At 39.8% G+C, this 13,239-nt stretch overlaps 1 protein-coding gene across 3 annotated transcripts in view; it reads left to right on the plus strand.

The window, feature by feature from the left end:
• The window catches only part of Astn2 (astrotactin 2), a 1,028,198-nt gene extending 1,018,168 nt beyond the window's left edge, over positions 1-10,030 (plus strand). For all 3 annotated transcript variants that reach the window (XM_021160104.2, XM_029476271.2, XM_021160105.2), the window contains one exon: positions 9,279-10,030. In XM_021160104.2, coding sequence (XP_021015763.1) covers positions 9,279-9,516 — 238 coding nt within the window. In that variant the 3' untranslated portion in view covers positions 9,517-10,030. The remainder of the gene's footprint in view (positions 1-9,278) is intronic.
• The last annotated feature ends 3,209 nt before the right edge of the window (positions 10,031-13,239 follow it).

Raw genomic sequence — 13,239 nt, forward strand, 5'->3', positions numbered from 1 at the left:
CAAGTTAAAAGGATAGTGAGAGGAGAGAAAACACTTGGAGAGATTTGGTTTCAGACCAATGAGCTATAAACGATTTATTTATTTGGTCAGTCATACTGATTTCCATAGCAGACATTCCTAATAGATAACAGAGTTATCACAGGCTTGGTTCAAACTGAGAACTTTCTCAACCTTGAAAGACAGTCCAGTTTCTCATCTGAGAAGAGTTAGTACTACCATTGTTGTACGCTTAGTGAGAGGCAAGCAAACCTAAAACTATACTCTAGAGTCTTCCAAGATCATGTTGGCTCCTTCCCTATATGTCTGAGATCAGCAGTGTTGGGATAGCTAACATACTGGTAAAAATAATAAACAAATGTCTGGAATGTGTTCTCACAATACCAGATATGCTTCAATTTTTCCTGCATGTTTTGATATTTTGGAAATGAAAATGAATTGTGTAGAGTGAATATACATTAAGTGTACTCTTCAGGAAAGACTGTTAAAGTGATTAATTATACCTCTTCTTCCACAGTATCTTAGAATGGTGAAATTCTGGTGAAAACTGTTACAATTTAGTTTGACTTCCAATATATAAGTTTCCTCACTGATGGATTAACAGATGGGTATAATCTTTATGTCCTTATCAGCTTCAACTGAAATAGTTTCTGGTCAATCAATTTTGCCTTTAGTCAAGAAATTAACTTTTTATCAAGTCTCATGGGACAGGCCTAGTAGTGCATCCTCTTAATGCTAGTCCCCAGGAGGCTGAGGTGGGAGGAGGTCAAGTCAAAGTCCAACCTGGGTAACAAACCACAAAGGAATGCCATTAAATGGAAAGTACCCACGGTGGCTTATATATCTGAACACTTGGTCCCTAGCTGGGAGTGTCGTGAGGAGGTTGTGGAGCCTCTCAGAGGTACCACCCTGCTGGAGGGAGTATGCTACTGAGAAAGCAGGCTTTGAAGGTTAATAGCTTCTTTCCTCCTTTCTGTTCACATTCTCTCTGCTTCCTGTGTGTGACTGAGATGTGATCTCTTAGCTTCCTGTTCCTATGCCTAGAGTAGACACCAAGCATCTAGAACTGTAAGCCGAAATACACTGTTCCTTAAGTTACTTTTGGTGATGGTGATGTTCTCAGAGCAACAACAACAACAACAACAAATATAACTGTTACACATAGTGAGGCCCTATGTTGAAGAAAACAGAAGAAAGGAAAATGGATTCTACAATTTCTTATGAGGAATCAAGGAGAAGAACCAATCAATGCATCCATTTTCACTAATTACTCACATGTTTAGTATCCATTGGCATAGGTATCCATCCGTCCCCAATGCTGGCTTCCTGTTCGGTAAGAGGCTGAGGCTAAATTTTGACAGAGATTTACTTTCAAAGTAATGCTCATGAACTATTAAGAAGCTGTGGAAGCATGGCTTCACTGTTCCAGTTCACCACACAGGCTAAATATATATTAGTGCATGCACCTTGTCCAAGTGGAAATACTGTAATTTCATTCCAAAATTGATATTACTTATTTAACAGCACACCAATCATATGGCAATATACAAAATAGAATGTAGAGATTATCTAGATACAAGTGCTATCATTTCAGCTCTACCCCAGACCTAAAATTATTGACTGCATATAGCTTTCCATAGACAGATGTGAATATAGACTTGGATATTTATGGGAAAGGGGAATACACACAGTTTCATGATATCTATATTCACAACCACATCATAAGTGATCTCTGTTGCTTTTACCAAATATACATACCATCACCAACCTATTCATATCTAAACAATGCACTAGCTGAGTATCTTTCCATTGGCATATATCTAAATGTATTGTTAGGCAAAGCTCAGTGGTTATGAAGTTATAAGAATGTATTTCATGGTATTCCAGCTCTCTATTATATACCAACTAGATGTCTTGGCTGTTAAAAATGAATTTTTCAAAACCACCTTCCAAATTATCTAACGCCTTTCTTAGGTACACATGATGTGATTTGTGCTATTCCACTGCCTTTACTTGCTAGAAATCTACCATGTTTTGATACTTTTAGACAGAAAATATTGTATATTTGTGTCAATTCGCATTTATTAATCTGTTCTTCTTGCAACTGGACCTGGACATCTATATATCACTTATTTTTTGAATAATAGATTGGCAATTAAGCAATAGAGAAGCCCTCCTGATATATAAACTGTCCAAGGTCACATAACTAATGAGTCAGACTCCCAATTCAAAGTATATCTTGCCGTAGCAAATCAGCATTCTATTCCGTGTGACACATTACATCCCAAAATGTATGCACAACTAGGATATATTTTGGTGCCCAACAGAGAAATAAAATGGGTTAACAGCAAAGGAGAAAGCCTGACAGAAAGTAGGAATGATCCAAAAGACTTCCAGAGGTGAAAAAATCCATCCTCTCTTTGAATAGAGCCTCAGTGAGTGTGCTGTGGACACAGTGACATACTAGGTTTCCTCATGAACTGCTCATAAGAGGTATATTGGATGGCATTTCTCCATAAACCAAGGCCCCTTTCTTTCATGAAGAACACACAAAAGGGACATGCAGGGACAACTCAGCATAAGAGAAAAACATGAAGACAAGCTTGGAATTTATATCCCAGCACCCATGTAAATAATGAGTAAGCATTGTGGCATCCTTCTACATCAAAGACAAGGGATCCTCGGTGTAAACTGTCTAACCATACTAGCCATGTCAGTGAGCCCTGCACTCAAACTGAGAGACTTCACCTCGATGAATTCAGTGGAGAGTCTCCCTGTCAACCTTGAGCATACACACACACATACACACACACACACACACACACACACACACACATGAGTGCACATCTATATGCATGCAGCTATACTTGCATGTACTGAACAGAGATACACATGGAACACATGCACACATCTGTACACATGCAGCTACATATACATAAACTATACTCATATACAGGAAACATATAAAACTATACACACACAGCTACATACATGCATCACATACATTCATGAAACACACACATCACACATACACACACAAAATCAAAAAAATACCCACTCTCATTTTGGAAATTGGCAGCTACTTCTCTAAAATGTACTACTGCGGTCATCTACAGCAAGAGGGCAACCGATGACCATATTGAAGGAATCACATTAAATGTCAAAGACTCTAGTTATAAGGCTGTTAAAAATGATGCTATAGTGGCAATTTTAGCATGACGTTCTTTTTTTTCTGTTTTTTTTTTAAATTAGATATTTTATTTACATTTCAAGTGTTATCCCCTTTTTCTGGGTTCCCCTATGAAAATGCCCTATCCCCTCCCCCTTCCCACTGCTCACCAACCCACCCACTCCTGCTTCCTAACCCCTTTTCTTTGTAACATTTAATACCTTGCTGTAGACATGAGACAGGTCACATGACTTGCCACTGGCCCATGATCCTGCATGGGTAGTTTCTGACAAGTAGCAGGCAACTCGATTATAATCATTATCATCCATGTTGCTCTAATTTACCTCTTTACCTGCAACTGCCTTCAGGACACCCCTGCCTGCCTGCCTCTCCCCTGCTTTCCCCCTGCTCTGAATTCAGCAGGATACATTGTCACAAGTCCTTCATCATCTCAGTCTGACTACAGTTTAGTAATGTCACTGTATCTTGTACCACAGCAGGCCTACTTTCCCTAGCTGTGGCCTTAGCGGGGCATAAAGAAGGCAGTTTTTACTTACTTTACTCTGCCCTCTTTAATTCTGGAGAAATTCTTACAGCCTTGTTGTGCATGCCCTTGACTCTCATTCATTTGGAATTACCTAACCCAGAGACATTTAAGCTCAACTAGTGAGGCAGGGAGGAAGAAGAGAGGCCTGGATCAATGACTAATTGAGTAGCAGTGATGGAAATGGAATGAATGTCAAAGGCTCTGCACTTCTCAGGGAACTGGCAGCTAGGCCCAGCTCCTGACTCTTCCATTGGTTATCGTCCCCAGTTCTTTCTAGTAATCCATGACAAATTAACCATCTTCCTTCATATCTTTCCTCCTTTCCCAGCAGGCATAAGTCCTGACTCCAATGAGGGAGATTTCATTCTTGGTCTTTGCAAAACATAGTCACTTTGACCTAGGACTTCCCTAACCCCACAGGAATGCTGGAAGCAGACCTGATCTTTGATTTATTATTCTCTACAGCCTATAGTTTGTTACCTAGCACTTTGGCTTTCCGTCTCTTTCCCTTATCCTAGTCTTCTCCCACCTCTGGGCACCTCCAATCCATATGTACCTGCTTCACTTTCAGTGTCCTCTGTTGTTGTCTAAATGTACACTTTAATTTAGCATTTACTATCTACCTGCTTGTCCTAGAAACCTGGGGTAACAATTTCATCTCAGCCATCGACATTCCTACAGATTAAGTGCCCTGAATCCTGTTTGACAAATGAGGAAACTGAGGATCAAAGCAGGATAATGGGTCCTAAGGACAAGCTTTTCCCCTATCAGCACTATGCCAATGTGTTTCATTTATCATTTGGGGTCAAGCTGTCTCATCTGCCGCTGTCACTTTTGCCATTTCAGTTTTATAACTGTGGAAAGAAGTAAGAGTCCTGTTGAAGAATCAAAGTAATCAAGTAATCAGAGATGGTAAACTGAGGACTTTGCCTCAACTTTGTACCCTAAGGAATACTGGTTCTGGATTTGTCCACGGAAGTCATTCCTTTAATGTAGTTTCTTCTTATTAACCTGAATACTAACCCTAACCTCATATCAATGCTGTTTTCCCATCCATACAGAGAGAGGCTTTGTGTAATTGAGTTCTAAAACTCTCTCTGAGGAAATTGCAGGCTTTTGAAGACTAAGCATTTGGGCATGTTGGAGAAACACCCTTCATTTTGCTTTTTATTGTTCTTGTTTGTGACTGCCTGGATCAGCCAACGATTCTCTATTGCCCAGAGAATAAAATGTGGCATAGGAAAACCTAGATGGTCTTATGTCTGCCATAGCTGCCCACATTTTTTTTTTACCATCAGTTTTATTCAACTACTAGTGTAACTACACTCATTTATCTGAAGCATATATTCCATTATTGACTACACAGCTCTGCCATGCTGCTCTTTGAGAAGACTTTCATGGGTTCCTTTCACAGTTACATATTCCCCACCTCCTTTCTCATCCTCTATAGTCCCCTAATACACATCTTCATGTTTTCCAGTTCAGCACTCTTGCTCCTCAATAAGAGACAGTTAGTACCTCTGGGAGCCTCCTCTAATTTTGACACTTAGAGCTTTAGCCAGATAACAATCTATCCAGATTACTGGATTGACAAACAACAGCATATGGCCCCATAATGACAGTGTTAGCCTTGGCGGTGGTGATGGTGATGGTGGCTGTGACAGTGATGGTGGCAGCAGTGGCCATGGCGGTACTGCTGTTTAGAGTGAAGACATTTTCCAATATGTACCACATGCTTTCCATGTAGACTTGTCTAAGACTATTGTGTTACAGCTTTCATGGTTTTAAATGTACTAATTAAGACCTACTGTAAACCTGAAAGGTGAACCATTTTATGTTCCTTTTTGTAGTTGAGAAAACAGAGTAGATAGCTTTTCACCATGCCAGAAAAAAATTCAAACCAGCATCTCTAAGTCAAACAAAGGGAAAGAGGGAGTGCCCAGATGTGCTCCCAGCCTGTTTCTTGCTGTTGGTCTTATCTTCCACTACTTGCTTTCCAAAGCAGCAAAAAACATTTTCAAACAATGCAGATCCCATCCAGTTTCTTTCTCTGTTTAAAGGTTGGAGAGGCTAAGTACAGCTATGCAATTGTACATGTACAAATTTCATATGAAAAATTATACATGTGAAACATTTTATGACTTTTTAATTTTTTCTTTTGTAACTCTGTCGGGTGATTCTTGAGTGTTAACTTTATGAATGATAATGTTGTATCCCATCAAAATTAGCTTTATCTAGTCTGACAAGGGAAATTGGAAATGAATATGATCAAAACCCAGTGTATAAATGTCTGAAACTCTCAGAAAATAAATTTAAACCATTTATTTTGTAAAGTTTGGTTTACCCTCCACCCCTGCCATTACTTGCAACTATATAACCAGAGATATCACCTATGAATAATTTAATGTAGATTTATTATCCTCTTTCTCTCATATTTATTTATTTGATTTTTGAGACAGAATTGCATGTGTCTGGACTGACCTGGAATTCACTGTGTAGCCATGGGTTAACCTTGAGGGCGTGACTATTATGCTCTGCTTTGGGAATGCTAGGATTACTGGCATATGCTAGGCTTGTGCATTTGTGGGGATGCAACCCAGGAGTTCAAGCATTCTACTGAGCTACATCCACAACCCTCCATTTTTTAAAAAATGTTTGCAACAATATCTTATATAGAGAGTTATGCACACTGCATAGTTAAGACAAGTAAACTGAGGCAGTAGTGGTGAAATGGTTTTTGACTATCATCTAGCTGGCATGTGACTGAGCTGGAATCTAAATAACTATTAATCAGTGGAGATAACACAGGAACATGGATATGGGAACACCAGCCTATTTCCATCCTGCCGCTTCAGTCCCCGCAACCCACCCCCAACATACCATAAGTACTGTGTTCCAAATCCCCAGGTATTTTCCACATTCCTCTATCTCTGACTTAGCCACTGCTGCCTGCTAAGCCTTCCACTCTGCATCTAACAGTCAACACAAGCTCCTATTCCACTTGGGAGCTTTTTTGGACAACCATAGCCCCGCTTTGACACCTTTTTCTATGTTGTACAACACTTCTCACTTACCTTTAATTCATTGCTCTTGGCTCCTGTATCACAATCTTCATCCATCTGCTTTTCTCATAGAACCTATTGAATCAAGACATGGCTATAAAATATCCTCAACCAATAGGCAAGCATTTATTATGTTATCTCCTTTAGCTTCATCACAGTCCCCCTCCCCTTTTTAAGAAAGTGAGTTTAAAAAGCATAGATAGATTTTTCCTAAGGTGTAGAACTACTAACAAATGGAAAAAGAGAACCAGAGACAGATAGCTCAGTGGATTTAAATGCCACACAAGCTGAATATTCTGAGTTCAGACACCTGCAACTCAAGTAAAAACCAGAAACAGAGGTGAGTGTCAGTAGTCGCACCAGTCCAATAGGAACATGGGGGGAAACTGGAAAAATTTTCAGAAGCTCTCAGGCCACCTAGACTGGGATATGCAGCACATAAGGGAAACACCAAGAGAGACTGTGACTCACATAAGGTAGAAGGGGAAGACTAGTTTCCAAGATTGTCCTCACTTCCACTTGTACACCACAGCATGCACCCACCCTCACACATAAACATGTACATACATGTAAGTAAATATATTTAGAAAATAAGTGCAAAGGGACTAGAGGGATGGCTTGGGTTTAAAAGCACATGTTGCTCTTGTGGAAGATCTGGGTTCCATTTCCAAAACACATATGGTGACTCATAACCATCTATTACTCCAGTTCCAGGGTATTCAATGAGCCCTTCTGCGAAAACCAAATTTGCAAAACAGCCATGCACATAAAATAAAGTACATAAACCATAAAAAAAATAAACACTAAACAAGTAAGACCAGAGCAGGAGTTTGAACAAGAAAGGATGAGAAATACAGTCCTTGAGCTCCTCGTAGGGGTGGGAGCCATTGCCTTCTAGGAGGGAGGCCTGTGGATAGAGTATGATCATAAAATGGTGAATTCTTGGCTCCTCACAAAATATTCCACCCAAGTGGTGAACTATACAAAGAGGACTTTTTGAAAGGCACTTCATAAATCATGCCTACGAAATGTAATACACAAGCCCAGTCCCTTTTCAGCCACCACACGGGTGCCTAACATAGTCTCCAATTTGTGGGGTCTATATTATAAAACACCTTCTCTCCCAAGGTCTCCAGGGGTCATGGAAAGGACAGAGAGAGAAAGACACAGATGCGGACTTTCCTTAGTTCCCAGGACCCCTGAGCATCTAAAAGATGCTGGAATGTAAAGAAACACGTTTTGTGTGGAGTATGATCTGGGAAAGAGGCCTTCCTTCCCTTCTCTAAGCTTCTGTGTCTACATCTTTGATAAGGGTTTAACTGGCTAGGTAAGTCTGTGATTCTTAGAAGGTTTCTGGAAAGGCTATTTTGAAATGTCAGGAGCCAATTTTATTGTCGTGGCAAATGTGTGGTGCTGTGCATATGTGATGAGATGAAGCTGCAAGATGCTGATCAGTATCCTACATGATTGTTCCTATAGGAAAAAATTAATACTAGTACTGTTAAAAACAAAAACAAAAGCCTTGGACTAGGAGATGCCAAAGATCTCACCTAGTCATCATTCTCTACTGCTATAGGAATATTCCAAATAAGTTCCAAATGGGACCATCACATAGATTCTTGCTTAAATGAGTATTTAGGTTAACCTTGGTCCTGACACATCATGGTAACAATATATTGGAAGCTTATTGTGTGGAGACACTTGACCTAACTCATGCATCCTCTCAGAAGCAATGTAAGAGGGCAAGGCAGCCATCATTAGTTGAGAGATAGTTTAGAGGACTACAGTGAAATTCTGATTTGACAATATTCACAACATTCACATTTAGACTTTGATGAAACAGAAAGCCCAGGTGGCATGATTTCCAAATGTCATGACAGGGAGAAAAATGCACGAGTCACTAAAGCCAAAGGGGCACATTTGGAAAAGGACTGGACTCACAGCTCTGGCTACAGTGATCAATAACTTAATATTTGACTTTGGTCAAGTAATTTTCTTTTTCTGACTATAGTTTCCTCGTCTGTTAACTGGGAGTAAAAACAAACATTCAGGACTGATGCAAACATGTAATAAATATATAAAACATTTAGTAAATATATAAAAATGTATACGAAGTAATATTCATTAACTATGTAGCAGTTGGTGTCAAATTATAGTTTTTTCCAGATGTTTTTAAGTCATTACTATAGTAATTTCTGTTGGTCAGAGCTCAGAGACTGGTAGTATGTCACAAATCACAATTCAGTGAATGAAACTGAGAAAGACAGATCCTAAAATCTTTCTTCTGGGGAAGGGGAGAGGCCTCAGTACTCAGCCAGAGGCTTGCATTTGTAATAACACTCCATCATAGTCCCAGGTAACTCTTGAGTAATTGGAAGTAACCAAACTAAAGTTGGAAATGGGCAAAATATGTAGCTTGGTTAAGGCCTCTTTTAACAACTGTTGACCTTATTTAAGACGTCCTCTGGACTTCACTCTGTTCCTTTCTCTTTGTGCCATTTAGGAAGGCTCATCTGATTCTGCGGCGGCTGGAGAGGGTCAGCAGCCACTGTTCTACTCTCTTGAGAAGCGCCTACATCCAGAGTCGTGTGGACACCATACCCTATCTCTTCTGCCGCAGTGAGGAGGTCCGGCCTGCAGGAATGGTGTGGTACAGCATCCTCAAAGATACCAAAATCACATGTGAGGAGAAGATGGTGTCTATGGCCCGAAACACGTACGGGGAAACCAAAGGCCGGTGAGGGAGGGCACTACCCTCCGCGAGCACAGAGACGCTCTTAGGGGGAGCACGACTTTCATGGATCCTGGGGCCTGGGTGGGCTGGGGGACAGCTGAGGGGCCTGGCACATGACACTTGCCAGCAAGGCCAAAGCAAACTGTTTCTCCGTGGACAGACAACAGAGAACTTTGTAACCAATGGAATTATTCATTTTTCTCTTTTATTTTTTCTAAGATATTATTTGACTCTATCAAATGTCTCTCCTTTTTAAACCTTTTCTTATGGATGGAAGTCAATGCGGCGGCAGGAGCTTTTGGGCGGTGGAGACCAAGGAGCCTTGCATTTTCTTCCTCCCTCATGCCATGGACCCTCCTGAAAAGAGCCCTGTGGAGAGACAATTTGACTATTTCAGCATTAGCAAGAATGCCCTAGAATTGTTGCAGCAAGGAAGCTTGGGTCTTTAAGGATCTCTCTCTCTCTCTCTCTCTCTCTCTCTCTCTCTCTCTCTCTCTCTCTCTCTCTCTCTCTCTCCCTCCCTCCCTCCCTCCCTCTTTCTCTCTCTCCATTATTGAGTTTGCAGGCCCAGTGCTTCTTTCTGCTACCTGTGGGTCTCTACAGGACCTTCTGTGCATTAAAATTCCTATTGTCTCTCTTTTTGCCTGGGTGATGTTTCTTACCGATGAAGTATGTTTGAGGAATCTCTGTCTATGCATGAAACATATATTGATTAATGAGGTACTATATGGAAGACACAGGTTGAACAAAACAGGCTTAGGAGTTTTCTGACCTGTAAGAACTTATAGTCTAGTGGTTACTGTAGAAAGGCAATCTAGGTAGTAGTAGGTTGGTCAAGGATGAATGAATTCTTTCTAGAGATGTGTCTGGATCATAAAATATGTTGGAGGAGTTAAAAAGTGCTTGCTTGAAAACTCAATAGCTTATCCCAAAGAATGAGGAAGAAGTCAGACAAAATCAGAAAAGGAAGCATATGGTCCAAGAAAAGGAAAAGCCATGATCAAAAGCAGGAAAATATAAAATCTAACTTTTGCCAAAGAAGCTTTTATTAAAAGTAGGAAATACTGAATTTAGCATGAGCACAAGTAGCATGTTATTTACAGAATCAGAAACAACTTATCAGTGCCCATACTGTAAGAAATCAATAGCTTTCCTCCAGCATCTATCACCTGCCTATAATCTCTTCGTGAGGAGTGGGGACTTATGAACCCCTTATTCACACATGATGAAATGATATCAAGTCCAGCCTTGTGCAGCTCTTGTGCAGCAAGTAACCACAACTTTATTAAGTGAGATCATGGAAACAATGATTGTGTCATGTAGAGAAGAAAAGTATACAGGAGGTTATAAAACATGGTAACAGGGTATGGGTGTTCAACACTCATACCCTGTATGTATGTATATGTATAAAATGGTCAACATTATCTTTTATTCAAATTTCCTTTTCTTACTTACGTGTTTATTTTATTAAACATTTATAGTAGGCTTTCTCATCATTCTCCCCCCCCCCTTTTTTTATTAGATATTTTCATTCTTTACATTTTAAATGTTATCCCCTTTCCTGGTTTTTCCTCCTAAAACCTCCTATCCTCAGAACTCCCTGGGACTAAACCACCACCAACTAAAGAAAACACATGGTGGGACTCATGGCTCTAGCTGCATTTGTAGCAGAGAATGGCCTCGTTGGTCATCAATGGGAGGAGAGGCCCTTGGTCCTGTCAACATTATTTTTAAAAAACTGAAAGGTTTAAAAAAAATAAAGTTGGAATCAAAGTAAGACGTAGTAGAGAAGAGGTTGGGAGGTCAGCCGCTTGTGAAACCTTGGTCAACAAGCATGTCATATCTTGAAGTAACTAGGCACTGTTTGTCTATGACTTTAACTAAGACATGAAATAGTAATATCTATGAAAATTCACTCCAGCTATAGTATGCATGATAGATTGGACACAATGTCGAGGAGAAGCTAGCTATTCTCTCTTTCCAGGTAAGCAGTAATGATGTCAGCCTAGATCCCAGAGTCAGGAGGACACCTTCCAACCATGGAATATTTATTGACTTACTTGTTTTACTTGTTCATTTTTATGCAGACATCAAGAGGCAAAGTTGAGATTTCCAGTCAATGACAATCCTACTGCTACCCTGCATTTCCTGGGAGTTGGCTGGAGTTGTGATGAGTTTAAAGAGGTGTTTTTACATTCACAATACCTTGTTGTTTCCTCACTGATGTTTCCCTGGACTCTAGTCACTAGAGAGAATGAGATGTAGATAAAGTTATGTCATCATTAAAAGATGGTACCTGTCTTTGAACAGAGTTGAGGGCACTATGAGTCTCCAGAGGAGGAAAAGATGCTGAAGCCTTTAAAAATACATTTGATATTTATGTATGTATGCATTTATTTATTTATTTATTTATATCAGAGCTTCTAAGATCATGTCTTAAAAACCTATACATTGGGTCATTTCCCCCAATGCTTTGATCTGTATAAGGAAAATGTGAATGCCAATTACAACTCTCTCAGACAACTTGTGTGCCTAGGGATCTCCTTAACCTTTAGCATTGTTTTCACTGAAGAAGGTTAATTATGATGGAGTCCACACACATGGAGGTATAAAGATAGAGCTTTGATGGTGAGTTTTTCTGTAGTGTTGTTGTTCATCTTCTCAAAGAGGAGCCAACATTTCACCAAAAGTTAAAAATAAAGACTCAAAAATTAATAGTTACCATGCACTTAGTACTTGCTGCATGCCAACTGCTCTTCTGAATGCCTCTGTTCCTAAACACAAGCCTAGGCTTTCTCTGAAAGGCCAGCATATTGCTATAAACTTTCATAGCAACAGAAAGGGTTCAACCTAGCCAGATGCCATGAAACAAACCTTCAAGGCCAGAGCTCAGGAGTCAGAGGCAGGCCGATCTCTGTGAGTTCAAGGCCAGCCTGGCTTACATAGTGAGTTCTAGAGGAGGCAGAGCTACATAAATGTGACACTGTCTCGAAACACCATCTCCTGTAGGAGAGGAAAAGGAAAAGGGAAAAAAGACAAAGACAAGGCCTCAACGTCATGGAAAATTCAGCCCAACATTTGACAAAAATAAAACTGCTCAGTGTGTTGAGGCAGTGAGCTGAGTCTGAAGAATTTTGACTCTCTCTTCTACTGTTCACAAACCATAGCATTTAGGTGAGAAACTGGACATTTTAAATTCATCTTAAATTGGCATCTGTAATCCTCACTCTGAGAAGAGGAGACAAGCAGAGCTCCAGGGTTAGTGAGAAACCCTATCTCAGAAGAATAAGATGGGCAGCAAAGAGGAAAACACTGATGTTAACTGTCAACTTGTCTTCATATTCACACACATACACACACACACACACACCTCTCACCAAGGTAGAATTAATGACTATTAATTTATTAATTATTAATTAATTATTAATGAATTAATTTTCCTATTAGGTAATTGGATCAATAATACTCTTGCTTGGTGGGATTTCTGTAGAAGTGTACAAGTTAAGAGCTAGAATGGAGAGAAAGAGAGAGGAGTTGGGGGAAGCTAGGACATACCTGATAACACTTATAGTAGTAATAGTATTTGTAATCCTAACAGAAATATGAATATTATAATATTATATTAGGAATAATATGAATGTTAGGGAAATTACTAGGAAATCCAGTCTGAAAGAAAGTTTACTGAGCTCTGATTGATAGGTAAAAGTATGGAGCTACGTAGATGGCTTAG

The sequence above is a fragment of the Mus caroli genome, unplaced genomic scaffold (assembly GCF_978045245.1).
Source record: "Mus caroli unplaced genomic scaffold, Mus_caroli_1 scaffold_6, whole genome shotgun sequence".
Taxonomy (NCBI): domain Eukaryota; kingdom Metazoa; phylum Chordata; class Mammalia; order Rodentia; family Muridae; genus Mus; species Mus caroli.